Below are 26,023 nucleotides of genomic sequence, written 5' to 3' on the forward strand. Positions count from 1 at the left end.
CCCATATTATAGGTTGTGGGCTGTTTTGAGGAATTTTTGTTAATGGTATCCGTAGTACTGATATCAATAATGTTACGTTTATTTTGTGTAATGCGCCTTAAATAATTTCGATCACATCTAGGATTTGATATGATGGGGATCTTGAGATGAATTTGCTTGGTGCTGCGATAGATTGAACGTGTCATAATTTGCCACCTCAGTAGAATGCATGCCGACTGCCTCCACAGTCAGTACAGAAAAAACATTATGTGAGTTGTGTATTTTTCTACGAGAAATGCTATATGTGCAGGAATTGTCCAGCCTGACGCTGGTTAGTTCTATCTTAACTGACTCCTCACCCGGACCAACAGACACTGTAATTGCCTGTGTCCAAGCTTGCTCTAGTGTAGTTAGTCAAGTGTGACTCAAATAGTAATCTATATTTCTGGGGAGAGTGAGGGCGCCTTCCCGGTTAGGGTGAAGGCCGTCCCTTCTCAACAGGCCCGGTTTGCCCCAGAAAGAGGGCCAATTATCAATAAACGCTAGTCCCTGTTGTCTACAAAAACTAGCCAGCCACTTGTTCAGCGTGTCATGATCTGTGGTCTAGATCATGTTTTGTTTAGTAATGTTCTGTTAGTTTTGGACTTCCTTAGCTGTTTTGTGCACTTCGGGGGTTTGTTTTGGTCACCATGGGTACTTATTGGTTTCACCTGCCTCTGATTAGTGTTCGGCACGTTCACCTGCTGTTGAGCACTAATCAGAGAGCTATTTATTCACGTTGCTCGCCACACTCGGTCTGGTTTCCTTGTTTGCTCTATGCAACAGTCACGTTTTGATATTCCTGGTTCTTGCTTCTGTGTTTTCTGTGCTAAGTTTTGCCTTAGCTTCCGCGTGCAATCGGCACGCATCCTTTTTGCTTGTTTTCTGTTTGGCTATGATTTATGTTAAATAAATCATCTCCTACCTCACGCTGTCGTCCGTGTTGCATCGATCCCGCATAAAGATGCGACCCCCACGTGACAGAAAGAAGCAAGCTGACAGTTCCTCCGCAACGGGCATCGAGGAGATGGACACAGGTACGTGGATGTTATGGAAGGCGATGGAGACGAAGACGCTCCGCTATTCCCCCGAGGACGCCGCCACACAGCAGTACCGGACGCGTCAGCGAAGACGGAAGCCGTCTAAAGGGGCTTAGCTTCGCTGTCAGGACGCGCCGCTCCCTGAGACTCCTCCTCCGGAACACAGCACGCCACAACCCGTCTCGACTGTGCCGATGTACGGCAACCCCATCCATTATTTTGCCAAGCAGTTCACCGATTAGGCTGTCAGTCAGCTGGGGAACCGCGCTGATGACAACACGCCGTCGCCTTGTAATGAGGCCACCCCGACCACTGGTGGGGGAGAGAGACATTTTGGACAATTTAAAGGGGAGGATTCTACCCTCCTCCTGACCTCCCGCCATGCACCCCTAAAGACTGTTCCAGACCGCAAGGAGCGCGTCTGGTATCAACCCTTGAAAGTGGGCTAGGGCCGGGAGCTGTGCTGGTGGGGTGGCTCAGCTGCGCCCAGCCAGGCAGCAGCCTCCAGCCTGGCCGCCACCACCAGTTCATCGCCATGCCAAGCCACAGCCTCCAGCCCGGCCGCCACCACCAGTCTTTTGGCCTGACAAGCCGCAAGCCCCAGTTAGGCCACCTCCACCTGCACCAAAGCTAGCGCCAAGTCCAAGGCTAGCACCTGTAACAGGACCACAGCTAGCACTTGTCGCAGCACCGCGGCTAGCACCTGTCGCTGCACCGCGGCTAGCACCTGTCGCTGCACCGCGGCTAGCACCTGTCGCTGCACCACGGCTAGCATCTGTCGCTGCACCACGGCTAGCACCTGTCGCTGCACCATGATAAGTTCCTGTACCTGCACCACGGCAAGTTCCGGTAGCAGCTCCACGCAGCCAAGCGCCGCCCGTAGCAGCTCCGCCAAGCCAAGACCCGCCACGCCAAGACCCAAGCCAAGCTTTGTCTGTTGCTGCACCCACGCCTGCTTCGTCTGCTGCTTCCATGCCTGACTCGTCTGCTGCTTCCACGCCTGACTCGTCTGCTGCTTCCACGCCTGACTCGTCTGCTGCTTCCACGCCTGACTCGTCTGCTGCTGCTTCCACGCCTGACTCGTCTGCTGCAGCTTCCACGCCCGACTCGTCTGCTGCAGCTTCCACGCCTGACTCGTCTGCTGCTGCGTCCACGTCTGACTCGTCTGCTGCGTCCACGCCTGACTCGTCGTCTGCATCCACGCCTGCCTCGTCCACTGCTTCCAAGCCTGCCACGACGACGACGCTGACGCGCCCACCTCTCCGTCGACCACGGATGTGGCCACTCCCGGGTCGCCCGTCTCGCCTGCTGCAGCGGCGTTCCACTCGCCGCCGCTACTTGGCCTGGCGACCCACCATCAAGTCCTCCCTCCGCCCTCCCGTGACTTTTGACCCTGCCTGGTTTTTGTCTTTGTTTTTTGGACATCTGGGATCTGTCCTTAAGGGGGGCCTCTGTCATGATCTGTGGTCTAGATCATGTTTTGTTTAGTTAGTTTTGGACTTCCTTAGTTTTTTTGTGCACTTTGGGGGTTTGTTTTGGTCACTGTTGGAGCCAAAATTCCTTATTTGTTTATATTGTTTTTATTTTATTTTCTCTAATTGATTGTTTGGTTCAGCATGTTGTATTTCCTTCTTTGGCAGATTGCTCCGCCCACTTCCTGTTAAGAACCAGGAAGTGTCGACAGGGAGGGGACTGTTGCTATGGTGGGGTTACCATGGTAGCCTCCTTAAATTGGGTTCAGGGGTGAGCATGGGCAGGGCGATTGGAGGACAAACAGTTGTATGGTGTCTTGTCGTGTCATGTGGTGACAATGCTGGTATAATGTGCCATTCAAGGTTAGCATACTTGGTTATATAACTTACATTTGGTTTAATTTAGATAGCTTGTAATAAACGGATTGTCATATCCAAACACAGTTCTACAGTACTGGACATTCTATCATTTACACGCGTCAAACTGGTCAACACAGTCGCCCTCGGTACCAGCCCAAAGGTAAGGGCTGTACAGTAAGTCGAAAACTGTTTGTCCTCCAATCGCCCTAATGGAGAGAATTGAAACACTTCAGAAGGAGGGAAGATCCAAATTAAACAAGGCAAGCAACATGCAGAAACATATCATGGAGATGATGAAAAATGGAGAGGACAAAATGGAAGTGCAATGTGCTTTCACCAAATATCACAATGTTATAAAGGAAACTGCAAGTGCACACCAATCCCTCCTACCAATTCTACCTACAGAGGACCAAATCAAACATGACATGGTACAAAGCCAAATTAATTAATGTACATGAATTTGTTGAGCATGTTAACACCTGGATAAAAGCGCCAATCCTGGAGGATATTGAGGATTTAGAAAGCGAAATTAATCCAAATGACAGCATTTCTAATGTTATAAGTCACAAATCACATGGGAGTCACACACACTCTGGTTCTAGTCGGTCAAGCACCTCCTCAGCTCGCAGACAGGCAGAGGCCGAAAGGGCTGCCCTCGCTGTCCTCTCTGCAGCTCTAAAGGAAAAACATGCATTGGAAGAGGAGGAGGAAAAGATCAAAAAGAAATTGGAAGAGGAGAGGGAAAGCATCAGAAAGAAAAAGGAAATGATGGATCTGGATGCTCAATTGGCAGCTGCTAATGCAAAATTAGCAGTTTTAAAAGCTCCCAGCCTTCATGCTTCCTCCCATACAGCATCTGATGGCATGAGCTCCTACTTAAAGAGAACCAAGGAACCACCAGTCACTCTCAACCCCCAGGCTAAAGCACCAGTCACTCTCAACCCCCAGGCTAAAGACTATCAACCCCTCACACAGCAGCAGTCAAGCCAAGCTTCACCACCACCTCCACCGCAGTCTATACACCATCCATCTGAGCAACAACAACTAACAGCATGGCAACTTCAATATAGGACACCATTTCTCATTCAACCACCCACCGTTTGGCAAGAGCAACAGTCCATGTTTTCACACCCTAAACCCATTCAGGTACCACTGCAACCACCACCTTCTGTACCAAAACAGCAGCAGGTCTCTTGGAATACAGTGCAGTACCATAGCCCTACAACGCACATGGACCACCCTGTACAGCAATCAAGGCAAACTAACATTTCCCCTCCAACCAATGGCACCCCCACTTTATGTGACTTATTGCACAGGCAAAATGAGATTGCAACATTGCAAATGTCGTTGCAAACTTCTCATCTACTCCCACCAAGGGAGATTCCCTATTTTGACGGTGATCCATTACTGTACAGAACCTTTGTCAGAGCATTTGTGCAATGCATTGAGAAGAACACAAGCAACAAAGGAGACTGTTTGTACTACCTGGAAATGTACACTAAGGGTCAACCTAAAGAACTGGTGCGTAGCTGTCAACACATGCCCCCAGAAAGAGGCTATGAGATGGCAAAGTATTTATTGGAAAAACACTTTGGTGACCAGTACCAGATAACAGCAGCTTACATGGAGAAAGTGTTTAACTGGCCTTTGGTAAAGTCTGAAGACGTACGAGCTCTGCAAGCCTACTCTCTTTACCTTCGAGAATGTTGCACTGCTATGGAAAACGTGCAGTACATGCAGGAACTTAATATGTCAGCTCACATGAAAACTGTGATCTCCAAGCTGCCGTACAGGCTGCGAGAAAGCTGGAGAGTCTCTGCATGCAACATAGTAGAAAACCACCATCGCAGACCTCAGTTCTCAGACATTGTAACATTTATTGAGCGACAGGTGAAAATTGTCTCTGACCCAGTCTTTGGAGACATCCAGAATGCACCACAGAGTACAGGAAGTAAACTTGTAAAAGCAACGAAATCACAAGGTAAACCCAAATTCCAAGGTAGCAGTTTTGCCACAACTATTGATATCAAAACCCCTCAAGCGGAAGAGCAAACCAGATACAAACCTGCTCCAAAGCAAAGTGCATCTGCTCGTACCACAAATACCTGTGTTTGTTGCTCTAATAATCATGCTCTTGACCAGGGTCCTCAGTTGGAGGAGAAGACCCACAGGGAAAAGATAACTTTCATAAGACAGAAAGGAATCTGTTTTGGTTGTCTTCATGTTGGACATCTTAGCAGGCATTGTGACAAGCGCTTGACCTGCAAGATATGCAAGCAAAACCATCCAAGTCTGCTTCATATTGGTCAGAAGGAAAGAGCAAGCAACATAATTCCAAACCAAAATAAGGCAAGGGAACTATCTGTGAGCAGTGAACAAGTATCTCTGCAAACATATGGACAAACGGGGGCTGGAAATGGAATTCTGTCAATTCTGCCTGTACAGATAAAGTCCAGCAAAGGACACACAGTCATAAAAACCTATGCATTCCTGGATCCGGGCAGCACAGATACATTTTGTTCTGAAAGCTTGATGACAAAGCTCAACTTGAAAGGAAGAAAAACTCAAAATCAATCTCCTAACCATGGGCCCAAAAACATCAGTGTCCAGTTACATGCTGACGGACTTAAAGATTTCAAGCCTCACTGGGCAACAGTTCTACGACCTTCCCAAGGTCTACACCCAAAAAAGGATGCCCGTAACTACAAACAACCTCATCAATGAAGAGGAGTTGGCTAAATGGCCATACTTGGATGGCGTCACTCTTCCTCGTGTTCAAGCCGATGTAGAGCTAGTGATTGGGACCAATGCTTCTAAACTGCTTGAACCCTGGGAAGTGGTCAACAGTCGTGGAAATGGACCGTATGCCGTTAAGACCCTATTGGGGTGGGTCATTAATGGCATCCTGATTACAGTAAGAAGAGGAGTAAGATTGGCTGCTCCACTACTACTGTTAACAGGATCTCCATAACAAAGCAAGAGAAGCTACTGCACAATCAATACAACCATGATTTACATGACAGGTCATCAGAAGACATTTCCAGAGATGACATGAAGTTCATGAAGGTCATGACTAAAACGTGCAAGCTTCAAGATGGACACTACACTTTGGAACTTCCCTTTAAAAAGGATGATGTGTCTCTACCCAACAATCAGTGCGCTACTAGGCAGCGCATACTTGGCCGGAAAAGGAGGGAAAGATGCAAGATTTCTGATGTCACACAATGGCGGTACAATAATGCCACTCAAAATCCTGCAGACAAAGTCTCAAACAAAGATGGAGACAAGTCCAATACATCTCTGACCTATTCTGGAAACGCTGGTTAAGAGAGTACTTACCTTTGCTACTGGAGCGGCAGAGGTGGAGCAAACAGAGAAGAAGTCTCGTCCCAAATGACATTGTACTCATCGCAGACAATACCGCTCCACGTGGCTCTTGGTTACTTGGAAGAGTCATGGAGACTTATCCAGATAAAAAAGGATTGGTGCGTTCTGCTAAAATCAAAACTGAAAAACTCTAACTCAAAGATGATTATTTGTTTATATTTATGGCTCCATTGTTATTTATTTTGAATTGTTAAGGACTAGCTAAGGGGCTAAATCTATTATGTGTCTCAACAGGTACACCTTGGCTTGTAGGCCGCTTAGGGCTGCTACAAGCTGGGCTAGTCAGCTCCCTACAGCTAATGCTAGCAAATGTGTCCACAGCGTCCAAAGTTCGTAACGTCACCCACTGCTCAGGATGGATTGATTGTGTTCATCATTAGTAAAATGCTCTTGTGTGCAGAAAAATTATTTTTTGCGAGTAAGAGATCATTCGTATCAGCTACAGTTTTGGCTGAGAGAAGGCAATTGCTGCTTTTGGTTGCTGTTTCCTGGTGAGACGTCACATGTCTTAAACGGCCAGCCGTGTGTTTTGGCCTCCCAAGCTCGCTGTACCACTTGTGGCCGGCCGAATCCATCTATATACACTGGTGGAACCTGGATACAGTGTGCCCCCTAACTCCCTGCCTCACCACAAAGGTATAGCGCTCTGCTGTAAAGTAATAATTGTTACACAGGTTCACATACAGAAACTTTGGCTACGTTCACACTGCAGGGTCGGATGTCTAATACTGATTTTTTTTGTCAAATCCAATCTTTTTAGTGGCCATTCACATTACCAAAAAAAAAGCGATCTCTAATGTGAATGCAATCTGACCTGCTTGCGGACATGACGTCATGACGTCGCACGCACTGCAGTGTTTACGGACGCAAACCTGGCTTCCACTTTACTAGCGCACTTGTGGCAATTTTAAGGCTGTTGTGCAATTAACGTCAATACGAAATTATTGCGCGTAGAAAATCAAAAAAAAAAAGAGGACAAGTTTTACTGGATATTTTGCTTCCATGTCTGCTTGACAAGCATGTCTGGTGGCGAGCAGTCGAAAACAGGAGTGGTGGAACTTTCACTTGAGTTCCTAAAACATTTTACCTGTTTTCTGCTATGTTGTCTGTTTTGGCAAATAATTATGACAATGCATTGCATTTATATCCGATTTATTTACGCACACGAAAGAGGGCTGGGTTGGATATGAAAAATTCGGAATTGCACTGCTCACACTGACATGAAAAAATCTGATACAGGTCGCATAAGGGCAAAAATTTTTGATTTGACCTACAGTGTAAACAAGGCCTTTGTTCTGACTTTTACTTCCTATATTTTGTCAAGTTTGATGTCTTGGTGGCACAGCGCCAGAGCAGAGCTGTCACTGAACAATCCAATCTCGTGGTTGTTTATTAGAGTGGTTTAGCCTTATTTTTTAATTGGAAAAAGTAGCAAATGAGACCTTTATGATCACTTTAAAGAGGACCTACTTTGCTAAACCAACTTTTCTTCCCCATTGGTCCATGTTTCTATGTATTTGGGATCTGCATAAGACAGTGGTTCTTAACCTTGTTGGAGGTACCGAACCCCACCAGTTTCATATGCGCATTCACCGAACCCTTCTTTAGTGAAAAATTAAAAATATATATTTTTTCAAATTCAAGACAAAGTTATGTGTTTTTTTACTGGTGCACAAAATGTACCATGCATGAAAGGTGGGGTGCACTCCTTGTTCAAAGAACAAAACCAACACAGTGCATGAACTCACAACAAAATACACACCTGCAAATCAGTGTGACTTCTGCTGTTGCCTTTGAGAGACCAGTTCAGATATGAGTGGCTTCACATTGGCAAGTGTCACTCTCATGTCATTTTCACAGCAGAGTCTGTTCCTTTTCTTCGTTTTTATGTCCAGCATCCTCGAAAGGGATTGCTCGCAAGGATATGTTGTAACAAATGGTATAAAAAATTCCAGGGCTTAACTAATAACTGGATACTTTTCCATTTGATGACACCAAAATGTTGAGAGCGTTGTTGTTCTGAAGAGTTGCTGTTGAACCTGGCTCTGCTAAATTTCAATGATTTCGTCGAGGTATTCATCATTGACATTTGCTGTCTCAACAGCAAACGTGAACGGCTGTCTCACCCATGCCGGATATGACTCTCTTGTAGGGAAATAACTGTCATCTAAGTGCGTGGCAATTGTTTGCTTCAGGGGTACAGAAATGTCTCCGATTCCAGACACATCTCGTCGCTCACATGTGGTCCACTGAGCTCAAGGAGTTTTTGTGTTTGCTCAAGCATACGGAAAATTAGAGGGAACATTGTTTGGGGGTATTCATAATACGCCGATAGGGAGAAGTTTTATTTACACGATGAGTCGGGTGTGTCTTGACCTCCACGGTGGAGGCTCCGCCGAACCCCTGAGGCTGACTCACCGAACCCCTAGGGTTCAATCGAACCCAGGTTAAGAACCACTGGCATAAGAGGAGGCATGGCGGGGATATTTACAAAGCAATCTTGCCTTCCTTCATACATCCTCCAAATGAGCCGTTTGGAATACCCCCATTAGTGAAATGTTTCCCATTTGTGACGTCAGTGGATTATCAATAAATGGTAGAAATTTACCCTAAGGGCTTTGTGCGCGTCCGCCATTGTAGTCCGCATTGTAGTCAATAAGCTCCTTTTTCGCAATCCTCTTCTTCTAGGAGCAGACTGTCTCGTACATGCACATGCATCCTTCATTGTTGTCATTTCTAATACAAAATAGTAGGGGTGTGGGAAAAAATCGATTCGAAATCGAATCGCGATTCTCACGTATGATTCAGAATCGATTCTCATTTTTTAAAAATCGATTTTTTAAATTATTATTTGTAATTTTTTTTTTTTTTTTTTTAATTAATCAATCCAACAAAACAATAGACTGCAATACCATAACAATGCAATCCAATTCCAAAACCAAACCCAACCCAGCAACACTCAGAACTGCCATAAACAGAGCAATTGAGAGGAGACACAAACACGACACAGAACAAACCAAAAGTAGTGAAACAAAAATGAATATTATCAACAACAGTATCAATGTTAGTTACAATTTCAACATAGCAGTGATTAAAAATCCCTCATTGACATTATCATTAGACATTTATAAAAATTAAAAAAAAAGAATAGTGTCACAGTGGCTTACACTTGCATCGCATCTCATAAGCTTGACAACACACTGTGTCCAATATTTTCACAAAGATAAAATAAGTCATATTTTTGGTTCGTTTAATAGTTAAAAAAAATTACATTATTGCAATCAGTTGATAAAACATTGTCCTTTACAATTATAAAAGCTTTTTACAAAAATCTACTACTCTGCTTGCATGTCAGCAGACTGGGGTAGATCCTGCTGAAATCCTATATATTGAATGAATAGAGAATCGTTTTGAATGGGGAAAAAAATTGTTTTTGAATCGAGAATCGTGTTGATTTGAAAAAAAAAAAATCGATTTCGAATCGAATCGTAGCCCCAAGAATCGATATTGAATCGAATCGTGGGACACCCAAAGATTCACAACCCTACAAAATAGCGTTTAGTTCGAGTTTGTATCTGTCAGTAGACTCGGTCGATATGGAAGTGCTAAAATCTGCAACACGGCTGACAGGAAGAAGAAGGCACAGTCGAAATGGAGGCACGTAAAGCTTCCCGACCTTAACTTCCCGTGGTAAATTTCCGGAAATTTACCGGAAGCTTTCCACCCCTTTGCAACCCTATCCAAGAGGTAGTCACCTGAAATGTTTTTACTTCACAGGTGTCATAGTTTTGATGCCTTCAGTGACAATCTACAATGTAAATAGTCATGAAAATAAAGAAAACGCATTAAAATGAGAAGGTGTGTCCAAACCTTTGGCCTCAAAACCTTCTGTTTTTCAGGACATTCAAGTTACCGATATACAGTATATTCTCCACATCCCAAAAATCCCACGTCACTCTAATTCCCCTTTGAACCTGAGAATGACTCACAACATTGGTTTAAGTTAAGTTTGTAACTGTGCACGTGTTCTTTTCTTTCCTTCAGAGTTACGACACAGAACTTTTGCTGCCGAAGGAAGGTTCATGTGTGCAAGTGCAGCCAGTGGTGGTGGTGAGGAGTGAGTCGGAGCCGTCTGCCATCAGCTTCATGGGAGCCTTACGTATACCGGTCAGTTCTGCATACATGCAGCGTAGACTCTGGTTGCCAGCCGTCTCTTGAAAAAAATCGTATTAAATTTAGAGACGTCCTGTAATGAGCCTAAAAGGGACACACTTTGTTCAATGTAACCGTGAGAATCAAAACTAACTTGTTAAATAGAGTTAATGAATGACAGGAAGTTTGATGTGAAATTTTACAACAAACTTCTTCCCTAAAAAAGCAGAATTAACTCACTTTCTGTTAATTCCACATGGTGTAATGGTACGCGCGTCTGCCTTTTGTGGCAAAGGGTGCGGGTTTGATATCCGGCCAGGTAGGACTGGACGATTATGGCAAAAATAATAATCACAATTATTTTGATTGATATTGTAATCACGACAAATAACACGATTATTCATTAATTTGAAAACCTGAGTATTTATTGTACCACCAAAACTCAACTTAAAATATAGCTTGAAAAAAATACACAAGTAAAATAATAATAGTAGTGACAATGAATTGAAATAACAATAGCAATATAAAAACAATGAAATTAAGTTTTTCCGTTTGAATTGTTTTTAATTAAGTTTTTTACATTTTAAGTTTATTTTACCACCATAAAGGGAAAAGCAGTAGAAGATGGATGGATGGTGTGTGTGCTTTTGTGTGAAATACAATTTAATGAAATGCAAAAATCCCCACATTTATTGGTGCAATACATCTTTGGGCAATTTTGACCAGTATTTTAGGTCAAAGCATGGCATTTGTGTAAATGTATCAATAAGTACATTATGCTTGGTTTTTCGAAACCTTTATTTTGTTAGCGCAGTCAGACCGAAATGGGGAAGGGAGGAATTGTTATTTTCACAAACAAACGTTCATTCTCCTCACAATAACATGTCACTTACATTTTTGTCAATTTCCCTGTTTAAAAACAGATTTTGTTACATTGGCAAATTATGGGACTCCGTCCACGGTTACGTGAATGTCGTAATCAATTGACTTGACTTTTTTGTCTAGTTTAATAATTATTGATTAGGCATACTAGCACTGTGTCAAATAAGTAGCAACCATGGTGAGATACCAAACTTCTAATCGACGTGCTTTGTTTTAATTCATTCTCTCCTCATCTGTTTCAGCGTATCAAGCTCCAGTATTTGCATGCACGTTGATCGGCCCATTAATTGTTGTTTTTTATTACCATATTTTCATGATCGTGAGAAGCCATAATCAAATCTAAATCAAAATGTATTTCACTGTCCAGCCCTATGGCGAGGGTTGCGTTAGGAAGGCATACTGTGCCTGTCAGCGAGGTATGTACTGATTAGAAATGCATTTTTGGCCTTTGATCCGATCCGGTTTCGAGTCCCGATCTGATACTTTAACAATAATTAACATTTTACAAAATAAAGTGGCTATTAACGAAACCAAAGCAAAAATGTATATCGTCCATCATTTAAATCATTTGGGTTTTGCCCTTAAAGTCCTTCTCTAGCCATTCACTTATTTCCTGAGTTTGTAAACATTAATAAAAACGACGAAAGAAAACTATTTTGTGATCTAATCACTGTAGTATTTACCAGAAACTGATACTACACTTGGTATCGTTTCAATCAATATGTGTATTGCTCCGCTTATCCTGGTTCACATTCAAGAGCTCTAGCTTAGTGTGTCTTCTTATGGTGCTGTAGTGTAGCATTTGTAGCTAGTCATTGTCCTGTAGTCCTCCAGTGATAATGATAGACGTAATAAACATACCTTGTTTTCTGCCATGGTGCAGTGTTAATTTCATTGACTTATCATTTTCGTCTTAGTTTTCTCCAGACAAAAAAAGGACGATAAAAAAACAAAAACACACGTTTATTAAAACGTTGACAAAATTAACTGACATTTTTGTGAACTAATAAAAACGAGACAAAAATGTTGACAGAAACGAAATCCAAGCATATTTAATTTCATCTTGTAGATGGGTAAAACAAGTTGGGAATATATCCAATCAGAGCTCTTTAACTGCGTACAGATGAAGTTTTTCCTTGTTAGATAAGAAGTTTAATTTCTCACCGCCAAAACAAAAATGTATGGCTTCAACATCTGCGATGAGGTGGCGACTTGTCCAGGGTGTACCCCGCCTTCCGCCCGATTGTAGCTGAGATAGGCTCCAGCGACCCCGAAGAGAATAAGCGGTAGAAAATGGATGGATGGATGGATTCAACATGTTCCACATCATAAGATGTGTACACCTGGGAGAAAGTGAAGATAGTGAAGTTAAGAGCTAAGATATATATTTTCGTCAAAAGACTATGACTAAAACTAAATTAAAAACTGCAAAATTAACTTTGTTATGGAGGCAAGCATTAGTCAACTGTGGATGGACATTGGCTGCGCTAAGACGACGTGTTCTTTGCAGCTTGCTCTCATATACTGTATTTTCCGGACTATAAGGCGCACTTAAAATCCTTTTTTTTCCTCAAAACTCGACAGTGCACCTAATAACCGGTGCGCGTGATGTACGGAATAATTCTGGTTTTGCTCACCGACCTCGAAGCAGTTTTTTTTGGTACATGGTGTAATTGTAACGCTTACATGGGCTAGGCGGGTTAAAAGTATAAACCGTGTAACAGAAGATGGTTCGTCTAGGAGCCTGAGGTATGAAAGATGACGACAACTAGTTATCTTGGTTTCGACTGCATTAAATGTATTGACACAAGAATATAAATGACACAATAGAAAAAAATAAAAATAATGCCTAAAACAAAAATACAAGATGCAGTCCTTCTGCCTTCTCGGAACCAGTTCACAGTTCAGTTCAAAAGGTACGCAAACGCTTTTGCGTCAGTCCAAAAGTTCGGTTCAAAAACAAAAGTAATCCAAAAGGTTCGCCGCGGAGGAGAAAAAAAATGCTTGTCCTACCGCGTAGTTGTATAGCTCGCCATTTGTTGAGTTGAGTTTGAAGGTGGATAGGAAGCTCAGGTTGTTTGGGTCAACGGGTATTCCTTTCCGTAAAAAAAACCTGACCTAAAAGTCCAAAAAAAACTAAGTGAGTAACCTAGTTACCTCTTCACTAGCAAAGTACATTATATATGTACTTGAAAGCATAATGTAAGCATTCAATTGTCTGGAATGACTAATTTGTTGTACTAATAAACCAATTGATATAACATAACCAACCGTGTTGATTAATATACAATCATGAGTCCAATTAAAATGAACATTCATAATACATTTCTAATAATACAGATCATGATTTCTTATCTAAAGTGATAAAACTCAATCATAGATCAATTACAAATTAAATTACAAGTTCAATTACAAATTAAATTACAAGTACACTTATATAACCTAGTTTCATAATAATACTCATTATTAGAAACTCAATGTATCATAATTCAAATACTTGTCCAAACATTCAAAGTTGATAAACAATCAGAGTTAATAAATTAAAATGTTGCGCAACAACCTAAATACACGCACCTGCGTTCCATCTGATGCGCATCCAAAAAGTGGCTAAAGCATATTAGCAGTGCAAAGCCCGTTGCTAGACTAAACTATTGCCTATAAATCGGCTGGATGATCAGAAGAAAATAAAACATAATTACCTGAGTAATCGAGGGCAAAACATACCATGCACGCCCCGATAATGAATCGAACATGCGGCTCTATGGAAGAATGGCAGCAGTTAGTGCCTATGCTAACATAATATTGGCGACATGGCACATGATTGTGAGTGTGGAATTCCGTTGATTATGGCATGGCAAAAGACTCACCTAATTATGAAGTTTACAAAGTGTGAGAATAAGGAGATTTTGCGAGTTTCTTCTCAAGCGCGTCTCACAGCAGACTGGAGGGGGTGGTGAAGTGAGCAGCACTTCCTTAAAAGGAAGCGAGCAGCAGGAAGTAACCCTCCACAATAAAAGTCTTTGCACTGTATGCATGTTTTCAATGGGTATTTTAAATATGGGTTACATAATGATAAGTGTGGCAGTCAAACATAAGAGATATGTGTAGACTGCAATATGATGGCAATATCACTCACGTAAACATTTTATATGTTCCATTGAAAATATAGAACATTACACACGGCGCTCAAAAATCTATCAAAATGTTTTAGTACGACTTTGGTAAGCTATGAAGCCGCACCGCTTGGTGGTTTGTCGGCGTATTAAACATACAAGTATTATTATGGTGTGTGTATAAGGCATATTATCTGGCGTTTTGTTTCGCAATGTTATGCAAAAGCAACTTTTCTTACCTTCTGATACCTGCTGATCTGTATTTGGGATCTTCATAAATCCTGAAAAATTGCGCGCGTCCGCCTTTGTAGTCCGTGCCGACAACGTAGTCGATAAGCTTTTTTTTTTCTCTATCTTCCTGTTACGGGGCATTCATCCTCCGCTGTTGCTATCTCTAATATAAATTAGTGTAACGTTCTTACTTATATCTGTCAGTGAAAGCACTAAAACATACCGGTGTAGTGAGTTTACATTTATCACCCAAAAACTTTAGTTATTAGAGTTCCGGTCGCACGGTATTTCCGGCCTTGTTGTTGTTTCCGGATGAGGAGACGCTGCTCCGTTATTGATTAAGTAAAGTCTGTATGTCATTAAAGCAGTTACCTCCATCTTTTGACACTTCTTCCACTACGACAAATATGACGGGGAGAAGACGCTGCCGAAGGTGAGCCACATAAATAAGACCGCCCACAAAACGGCGCATCCGGAAGCGACTGTCAGAAAGCGTCTTGAAGATGATTTGTAAAACATAACCTATGCAACATTTTGACCAAAGAACCACCATTACATGTTATGTAGACCACAAGGAAGTGTTTTTAATTTAGGACCAAAATAATAATAATATGACTCATTTAATGCGCTCTATAATCCGGTGCGCCTTTTATATGAAAATTGCTTGAAAACAGACCATTCATCAGCAGTGCGCCTTATAATCCGGTGTGCCCTATGGTCCGTAAAATACGGTACTAGCTGGTGTTTTGGCAAGACACGCACCCTCCTGAAATTCATACATCTTCTGCAACAAGGAGTATGGAAATGTAATTGTGTCTCCCTGAGCGTACATCCTTTTTTGAAGGAATTTTTCACGTGAGTACGATCTTCAGCATGTAAACACTGGGCCACAGCTGTGGTAAAGATCGGCTGGGCTCTGCAGCTCATCGTATAATCTCCAATCAGTTAATAAAGGCTAAAAAATGGTCTCCTACATACAAATAAAAGGTTTTTATTTTTATATACTGTATTTCTCGGACCACAGGGCGCACCAGATGAACGGGTCTATTAAGGACTATTTTTATACAAAAGGCGCACCGGATTTGTTTTTTTAATGTGTTTTTTGGTCAAAATGTTGCTTAGATTGATTTACAGACCTTCTTCAAGCCGCTTTCTGACCGTCTCTTCAGGATGCGATGTTTTTTGGGTGGTCTTATTTATGGAGCGCCACTTTGACTGTGTCTTCTCCCCACCATCTTTGCTGTACCGCTAGTTTTTAGCGCTTCCATAGCAAGTTCACTGACAGATATAAGTTAGAAATGAACGCTACATTATATTAGACATGGCAACAGCGGAGGATGAATGCTCCACAACAAGAGGATGAAGAAAAAGAAGACGTTTTGACTATTGACTACGGCGCAGACTACAATGGCAGACATGCGCAAATTTTGGGGACTTATGCAGATTCCAAATACACATCAGCAGGAACCAATACAGGAGAAAAGTTGGTTTTGCATGATATTGCAAAACAAAATGCCAAGTAATATGTCTGCTAATAGGTGCCATTTCGAGGTCCTTATATACCCACCATAGTAATACATACTTGCCAACCCTCCCGGATTTTCCGGGAGACTCCCGAAATTCAGCTCCTCTCCCGAAAACCTCCCGGGACAAATTTTCTCCCGAAAATCTCCCGAAATTCAGGCGGAGCTGGAGGCCACGCCCCCTCCAGCTCCATGCGGACCTGAGTGACGTGTTGACAGCCTGTTCTCACGTCTGCTTTCCCACAATATAAACAGCACGCCTGCCCAATCACGTTATAACTGTAGAATGATCGAGGGCGAGTTCTTGGTTTCTTATGTGGGTTTATTGTTAGGCAGTTTCATTAACGTCCTCCAAGCGCGGTAACAACACACAACAACAGCAGTCAAGTTTTCGTCTACCGTAAAGCAGTTTGTCTGCCGTAAACAGCAATGTTGTGACACTTTTAAACAGGACAATACTGCCATCTACTGTACATGCATATGTGACCCACCCATAATGTGTCACATTTTTGTGTTGATTTATTTATTTTATTTTGTGGTTTGAATTCGTTTTTGGAGCTGTCATTACACATTTATCAGTATTCACATTGGTCAGTAGGGGGCAGTAGGGCGTTTCTTCCCAATTGAATGCTATCACCTGCAGACCGGAAGTGTCTTGTCATTCTGATGAGAGCGACCAGTGTGTGAACAATTGAAACGTCCTGTGTGCTTTTTCCTCCTGTATAACAGGTTAGTTTTGGTGAATCAACTCACTGAATAATATCCATGTGATCTTTATAAGTTTAAGTACACATTCTGATGGTGGAGCCTAACTCTAAAGTGTTTGTGAGTTGTAGTTTGTATTTGTGAATGAATCCAGTGCACAGCTGCAGTAATCAATACAAAATGGCGACGTGAGTACGCAATGTTTATGTAGGAACTTCTGATCCTAATTCAGACTCCCAAATTAGAGCTCCCGTTTTCTTATTGATTTTATAATGTATATTTGTATAATGTATGTGTTCTGAAATAGTGACAGAGAATAGAACAAGGATGGACAGGTCAACCCTTAACTCAACAATGAGTAGAGTGTTATGTGTGTGTATATGTGTAAATAAATGAACACTGAAATTCAAGTATTTCTTTTATTTTTTTATATATATATATATATATATATATATATATATATATATATATATATATATATATATAATAAAAAATATATATATATAGCTAGAATTCACTGAAAGTCAAGTATTTCTTATATATATATATATATATATATATATATATCCTAACCACGCCCCCCCGGCCCCCACCTCCCGAAATCGGAGGTCTCAAGGTTGGCAAGTATGTAGTAATACCTGTATGTTGAAGCACAGTACGTCTGACTACGGTAGCCGTAATGCGCCGACAATCCATCAAGCAGTGCAGCTTCGTAGCTTACCAAAGTCGTTCTTAAAACATTTTGACATATTTGAACGCCGTGTATAATGCTCTATATTCTCAATGAAACATCAAAGTTTTGGGCTTGATTGCTTTCGGTTACTTGCTAGGGTCATTTATTGAACAGGGAGTGTCAACATGCAGTCCACACGTATCTGTTATGTGTGACTGCCATCTAATGGTCACATGTACCATTATCCCGTGTACCAAATAAAATTGATTTGAGGTCGTTAAACACAACCAAAATTAATACATACATTAAGTGCACCGGGTTATAAGTCGAATTTTGGAGAAAACGAAAGGATTTAAAGTGCGCTTTTTCTGTCCGAAAAATAAGGTATATTAAAGAAAAAGAGACCGGGAAAATGCAAAGACAGAGGACAAAAAAGGATATCTTGAGAAAAATGCTAAAGTAGGTTGTCAGGTATGCAGGAATGGCATCCAGTGTAATTATTCAACTCAATCATCAAGCGATTGTCTTGTTAGCCATTTCCTGACAGGAAATAGACAAAATTAGATGATATTTATTTGATTCTGTTGCACAAAAATTTTATTTTAATTTAGTTTTCAATTCATTTGAATTACTCCTAAATATGCATTTAATTTAATTCTGGTCCAAGTCAAATAGTGTGAAAATCAAACACGCAAAAAAACCCAATTAAAGACAAGACAATCAAGTCCGACGGCCCTTCCAACAAGATGTCCCTTATTTCATTTTCAGGGGTTGGCAACCCTAGTACAGACCCATCCTGATTTGGTGCATGCTACTATTATTACCCTTCTTGGTCACCATCTGAACTCGTATATCCTCCTGAGAACTAGCATCTTCTGCAGTGAAAAATGTTTTTGGTCTATTTCTTTTGTTAAAGTCATACATTTTGGAAAGAAATAGCTCTGTTATACAAAACCCGAACATCCACTGCAAAGGACGCTGGCTCTCAGGAGCCTCTACTTTCTGAACCACTCTGATACCGAGAATAAAAGTTGTATTTTCCATGCAAATCGTTTTGTACACATCCGAATCACACCTATTTGCTGTCATCTCTGCAGGGTGTGATTGAGTTCTCTCTGTGTCTACTTTTTGCAAAGCTGGTCAGCTATACCTTCCTCTTCTGGCTCCCACTCTACATCACTAAAGCAGGTGAATTCCATTTGGATTTTCCAATTTATTGCCAAGGTGTGGCAAAAGGGAGCGAATGTGTTTTTATTGTTTTACTATTGTTATCAAAAGTGTTCAATTAAAGACACTTATAATGTATGTCTAGCTTGTGTGCTTAGCTGCTGTGTATCTGCTAGCTCGTAATTAGCCTCTCGCCTACCATCTTTAGCTTTTGTAAATGACGACTAAAATACGAGACAAGACCAGACTTGTGTGCTTATTAGAAGAAATGTAGATGTTAACTGGCTGCCCAGCTTTGTAGAAGTAAACGTGCTGCTTGTATCGGATATTTTACACAATAGCTGAAATCATCCCATCCTTTTTTTTTGCTCATATTTGTCCAAATATTGGATCGGGACACCCCGACTATCAACACAAAACATTAAGCACCAATCACAGTAACGGCCAGCGAGGTACCGTCACTAACCCAGGAATTCTGAACATCAATATTAGTTTTTTGCACAATCTCTTTGTTTTGTATTGCTGCTGGTTTTGCTGTGCTAATTATGACATTTGTTTGTGTATTTTATATTATATTGCTGAATTCACTACTTGGTTAGCATTTTATTTACATTATTTAAGAATTGTAAATACTGTATTGTCCACAAGCTCATCAAGTTGTGATTAGGATTGTATCAGATAATGATACATGAAGATTGGAGTAATGCGCCTTCTTAAATCTGGTGTATTTGTTTACTGGCAAATTCTGTATACTAACCGTTAGAGGTGAGGGTAATAATCGATTTTTAGACGGACAGGGACGAATATAAAATCAATTAGTAAACGTCATTAATCAATATATTTATTGTAAATTAAGTAATACAGACAGTTCTAAAATTTGGCTGAGTGCAGTGAGTCACCTCATCAAGTTGCAATTGATAAACACTTGTTTCGTCAAACGGAAAAAAATGTAAAACTGGATTAATATACAGAAATTAATCGATTTTTTTTAATCTATTTTAATCGTGAGGTGCCCAAAGAGTCCCACCTCTACTAACTATATTGTGAAGCATGTAATATCAACACCATATCATAACGGGGTTGAAAGTACAGTATGAAGATGACAGCGGGTGATTCTGTCCACTCCCTGAGAAAAGCCAGTTGCACCACCTGCTGCTATCATCATAATGCTTTAATAAGATTGTAACTGTGTCTTTGTGTCTGTCAGCCCACCTGGATGCCAAGAAGGCTGGAGATCTTTCCACCCTGTTTGACGTTGGAGGCATAATAGGTATGATCCGAAGGGACCAAGTGAAAATGGGTGTGCACTGTGATTTCCAATCATTTCTTATGTGTGTTAGGTTCATTGCCGCCCTGGTTATACAGTATCTATACATTTTATGCAACTGCATATCCTCATGTGGATTTGTAGGGGGAATGGCTATCATAATTGAGAAACATTAATGTGGAGTTATGTGGCCTTAAGGCGGATTTATATAAAAACATGAAACTTCCACAGGTACATTAGGTTGTACGAAGATGACACTTGTTAAAAGTGGCGTCCAAGTATGTACACGTTTAAGATATATCATTGTATTGAAAAGCTTGCTGGTAAAGGGTTACACCGAATTTCTACTGAATGTGAAATGGCCGCGTAACTGCAACTGCACGGCGGCGGACTCTTTGCTTTTTTATTCAAGTCAATGTGTCCATTTCCACCGTTGCACGGCGGAGCCGCAACAAAACAGCAGTGGGGATTGCCGGACTGTGGATGTGCTGTTCCGTGGCGGGTGTGTTCAGCTGCCATTCTGCATCCAGTGGAAATCCAGGGTTAGATTTTGATACTGTCGACAGTAGATGTGAAAACTTACATGGGCCATTGCACTGAATCGGTGCCATTTGTGTCCCCTGTAAATAAAATGTATTAATGCACGATTAAATCACCAATAAATACATTGATATGTTTGAATGTCAGATAACAAGTATATGTACCTTATCCGTGATCTGCCAATCACGTTTTTAAGGGTTCTTTAAATCTCTTAACGGTACTAATTCTCTGTTAACAACAAAGGATATTTACATATGTATTTTGGTAATCTACTTCAAATTTCAAGTACTGTTTGCCTTTGTCAGAGAGCAGTTCGATCCATGTGTATGTGAATTTTCTCAAATCCATTCTAATGTTAACAAAATATCCATCCACACCAAAACAGAAGTTTAAAAAATATCTGTTCACATAAAGACATTTTCAAAGGCTGTCAAGTGCATCTTGGCCAAACAGAAGCCTGAAAAAGTCACCAAAGCTGACTTAGTTGCACTTTATAACACCTCTGTTCATCAATACAGTGACATATTAATATTAGATATGATATTATATCATGTGCAGTATCTTTAAGGTCAGTGCTCATTTACACAAAGCCTAGAAAAAGTTTGATTAATCGCATAAAATATATTTATTTTAATATACTATATGATAATATACTACTTTAATTCCTGCCCTGCATAACACATTGAATCCAACACCTGTAAGTCAGTAGCTTAATTATTTGTGTCCTGTTGTTAATTAAGGTTAAAATATGTGAGATAGTCGCACATTTCTTGTGACACCAGCCAAAAAGCTAGATTTTACCATCCATACACAAAAGCTTAAGGCTGAGATTTTAGAAATCTTCAACCCGGCCTTTAGTTTTCTAGTTTTACCCCTTTCATGCACTATTATGATAATGTAATATTTTCTTAATTGTTTTTACCCATGCATGAAAACATTTTTTTTTTACAAAATAATTTTTTTAACACTATAATACATGTTTTGAATAAATGTTAACAATGTGTTCACATACTGTATTTTAACATATCCCAATCCTGATAAATGCATTGCAAAAATATTGAGCCTCCTGACATAAAAAGAAATGAAAAGATACCAATATCATGTCCAACTAATACTCACAAATGATTGCCATATCCTAATAAAACAACATTTACATTTTGATAACAAATAATTGATTTAGATGAAGTATTTTTAAAACAACAAAGTTGCAGCAGTATATAATGTATAATAGAAACTGCAACCAAAATATATCCAGCAATGCATCATGTCTTAGTGGACACATAATTAGTCACCATTTCCTTCAATCACAAAATCAGTACTTAGCAATTATGATAATTATATGACTGGTTTGGAGTTACTTGATGTCCCCATACTTGTATACCTGCAAGGGTGTCCTAGAATAAAAAGAATAGACAGATACTCCTCCCCTGCTCTGTACCTCTACGCTCTTGTCTGCCATCTTGTTTTTGATGAGTTTGTTTGCACTTACAAAAGCTTAACAATGGGTGGCAGTGTATGGCATGACAAACGAGCGACCACTGTCCAGACGAATTTTTGAATAGCTGTCGACTGTAGTGAGCACTATACACGAAAGGGTTAAAGACAAAAACCTATGTTTGCATTTGGACAGAAGCCCAGAATATATATTTGTCCCACGCTTAGGTGGAAATATGTCTACAGTAAAAATATCCATGTTTGTGTGGACATAGTCATAGATATTTGGAGTCATCAATGAAAGTGGTTTTCCTTTCTATTGTTGTGCGCGTCAAAGAATAAATCTATCAGTGGGTTGTCATTAGTGACTAAAATCATTTTAGTGATCTGTGTGTGTGTGTCTCGTGCAGGAGGAATATTTGCGGGAGTAATCTCTGATAAACTGGGGAAGAGAGCCACCACCTGTGCAGTCATGCTGCTGCTTGCTGCTCCTACAGTACGTTCTCTTTCTTTCTTTTTACGCCACCAGCTCCGATTTAGCCTGCCCCATTTGGATTGTGTGGTGGTGCTAGAGTTTTCAAATGATAATTTGTTAGAGGGCAGGACTGACTCATTAACTGATGATGCTCCAGGTGTAAAACACATCTTCCATACTGCTTATTCTGTTCAGGGTCACAGGGACCTGGAGCTAAAGGCGGACTATACAACCTAACTGGTCTCCTGATTTCTTTGTTTTTTATTTTTAGTAAAATTTAAAAAAATGAGTACCTAGGGTAAATGTTTGCACTTGCAAGATCTTTTCGCTCACAACTTTTTGGCACGTATTAGAATTACACAAGAAACACTGAATACATCTAAATCGTTGAAAGTGTAAGTTTAAGAAAGCTTCAGTCATCTTTAGTAAGCATGAAATGAACCAAACACACAAGGACAGTGTTGTTGCATGGAAAAGCTAGCACGCAACTTCCAACGAGGCAAACGTTGCACAGATGGTAGCAGTGTAAACGAACTTGCCCAGCATGACAGAGTTGACCTGAAAACAGAGGAGGTTCTGGTGGAAATAAACTTTCTTGCCTGGAAAACGGTGGCTGGATGTCCATCCAAAGATATGTTGTCTGTGCACAACCTCTTTGATTCAGAATATTTGCATTTGCAAGATTTCTTTGCTTACAACTTTTTGTTACTGTATTAGAATTTCACAGCAAATACTGAAGAAATTGAAATGGTTGACAAGCAATATTGTTAGTTTCCTGTTATTACTGTAATTGTAATTTAAGGCATTTAGACCACAAGTGTCAAATTCAAGGCCCATGGGCCACACCTGGCCAGTAGGGATGGGTGATATGGACTATCACAATAACCTGGTGAAAACGCTAAGAGTGAACATAAAAAAAAAAAAGAACACCCATAGAACTCCACCTTGTTGACTGTGAGTTAATCAGTGCACCCAGTCTTCAGAGCCCCCAAAACACTACTGTAAAATAACACTAAGGCCATTAAACTACCGGTACATCAATTAGGTTTAAGTAGCACACCTATACTGCACAGCTATTGTAGTGTGTTTATGGAAGTTATTTTTCTGTCAGCAATATTATATACATTATTATTATGAGTTTTATTTCATTATCAATCAGATGGTGTTATTTTGCAACTTCAGTGTGAAATGAACTCTCCCACGCTGCGGTCGCATAATGGCAATTTTTTATTTTTTTTTAAATTGTAATATTTTTTGATGATTAATGATGACGCTTATGATGAGCGTCATCATTAATCATCAAAATAGACAGCTAAAAAATACATAGTATAAATTAGCAGAAACAGGCAAAAATGATGTTTTGGGAAGTCACGTCAATCAATGTTCCACTACGGATCGCCAACACGCTTTTTAGAGCAGACATTGAAAAAAATGTCCCCAAAGCCATCTTCTTTCATAATCTTCTCCGCGATTCAGAAAATGTTGACTTGGATTGCACAGAATCCTTGAATTTGCAACAAATACGCCTCCACTGAGACGGCTAGAATTGAAGCATGTTTACTTACGGGTTTATTTCTGTAAACATTGCAGAAGGTTTGACGTCATGACGCCATATCTGTATTTGGGTCAGTTTGCATTCAGATCGGTGTTTGGACAATTTTTTTGTAATGTGAACGACTACATAAAAAGATCAGGTTTGACAAAAACTAAATCAGAATTGGACAACCTACCCTGCAGTGTTGCGAACGCACTGAACGTAGCCTTAATGCTGCTGCGGTCTGGCTGGACCTTGCTAATGTAACAGTGAAAACGTGGTCTGGATTTTCAGTGGAGTAATGCGGGCATTACTGATGGAACGGAATTGACTGGAAAATAAGCACTGACAAAGGGTCTTCAAATTATTTATAATCATAGTGAGTAATGACAGGTTATATTAAAAAAAAAAAAATCACTCTAAGCCTGGGCCCCTGGAGAGGGGGTCCAGACTGAGGCCAAGGAAAAAAAAAACTCATAGCTATAGCACACATATTGGTTGATTGATTGAAGCTTTTATAAGTAGATTGCACAGTACAGTACCGTACATATTCCGTACAATTGACCACTAAATGGTAACACCCGAATAAGTTTTTCAACTTGTTTAAGTCGGGGTCCACGTAAACATGTGTGTAAGAGGGAAACATCAAAGAACACAAAGGACGTTAAAGACATTAAAAGAGCAGAGCTGATGCAACCAGCCACTTCTACACACAGCCACAAAAGTGAAACAACAGCAAAAAAAATACAAAATAAACATATACACTGTGGTGGCCTCTGCTGTGTTCCACGCCATCGTCTGCTGGGGTGGGGGGAGCATGGCCAGAGACAGGAGCAGACCCAACAAAGCAACCTCGGCCAGTGTCCAGTCCGCATGGGTGAGCAAGGATGCATCTAAGGAGACCGAGGTGTCCGATACCTGCTCATTCAGCCAAGACTCTGTGAAGCTTGTCCGTCCCAGCTTTGCAGCCCTGTCTCTTCATCCGCATCTCCTCCAGTCTCTCCAAATGGACTCTGGTTTGACAGAGACCCAGCAGCTAGTCTCCATGGCCAAAAGGCTCCCGGGAGGCAGATCAAGGATGTTCACAAAAAAGTACCGCAGAAGTCACGAAAGTGCCACCCCTTGTCGCACAATTCCAAAGGGTCCCAAACCAAAAGGCAAAAAAACCCACATGAAAAGAAGAGGGAAACATCAGGAACACAAAAGGATGACACAAGAGCACAGAGCTCTTGCCAACAGCAGCCACTACAGGGGTGCCATCTTGAAGGGGGGGGGGGAACCTTGAACAAAAGTGTTTTTTTCGCTCAACATTTTTAAAGGACCCTTGTTCCCTCAAAGATTTTAGCCAGGAACACCAAGTGGAGGAGTTCAAGTACCTCAGAGTCTTGTTCACGAGTAAGGGAAGAGTGGATCGTGAGATCGACAGGCGGATCGGTGCGGCATCTGCACGGATGCGGACCTTGTATCAATCCATCGTGGTGAAGACGGAGCCGAAGCCAGTTAATCTACGTTCCTAACCTCAGCTATGGGGTCATGATCTTTGAGTTATCACCGAAAAGACAAGATCACTGGGAAAAGCGGCTGAAATGAGTTTCCTCTGTCGAGTGGCGGGGCTCTCCCTTAGGGATAGGGGAAAAAGCTCTGTCATTCGGGAGGAGATCAGAGTAAAATCGTTGCTCCTCCACGTCGAGAGGAGCCAAATTAGGTGGTTTGGGCATCTGGTCAGGATAGCCCCGAACACTTCCATGCAGAGTTGTTTAGGGCATGTCCGACTGGTAGGACGCCACGGGAAAGACCCAGAAATTCTTGGGGAGACTGTCTCCCAGCTGGTCTTGGAACGCCTCGGATCCCCTGGGACAGGGGTCGGCAACCTTTACCAGTCAAAGAGCCATTTTGACCAGTTTCACAAATTAAAGAAAACAATGGGAGCCACAAAAATCTTTTGAAATTTAAAATGAAATAACACTGCATACAAAGTTTTTTTTTTGCTTTGTGCTATGTATAAACCAAGGGTCTCAGACACGCGGCCCACACCTTAATATGAAAATGG

At 41.2% G+C, this 26,023-nt stretch overlaps 1 protein-coding gene across 5 annotated transcripts in view; it reads left to right on the forward strand.

Annotated features, from left to right (window-relative positions):
• slc37a1 (solute carrier family 37 member 1) overlaps nucleotides 1–26,023 on the forward strand; it is a 120,848-nt gene that overhangs the window by 67,689 nt on the left and 27,136 nt on the right. For all 5 annotated transcript variants that reach the window (XR_009811380.1, XM_061926282.1, XM_061926281.1 and 2 more), the window contains 4 exons: nucleotides 10,322–10,444; nucleotides 18,654–18,744; nucleotides 19,931–19,993; nucleotides 22,375–22,460. Coding sequence is in view for 4 of the 5 variants with exons in the window: in XM_061926282.1 (XP_061782266.1) it covers nucleotides 10,322–10,444; nucleotides 18,654–18,744; nucleotides 19,931–19,993; nucleotides 22,375–22,460 (363 nt within the window). In the remaining variant the exon portion in view is untranslated. The remainder of the gene's footprint in view (nucleotides 1–10,321; nucleotides 10,445–18,653; nucleotides 18,745–19,930; nucleotides 19,994–22,374; nucleotides 22,461–26,023) is intronic.

Source organism: Nerophis lumbriciformis, linkage group LG31, assembly GCF_033978685.3.
Source record: "Nerophis lumbriciformis linkage group LG31, RoL_Nlum_v2.1, whole genome shotgun sequence".
In the NCBI taxonomy this organism is placed as follows: Eukaryota; Metazoa; Chordata; class Actinopteri; order Syngnathiformes; family Syngnathidae; genus Nerophis; species Nerophis lumbriciformis.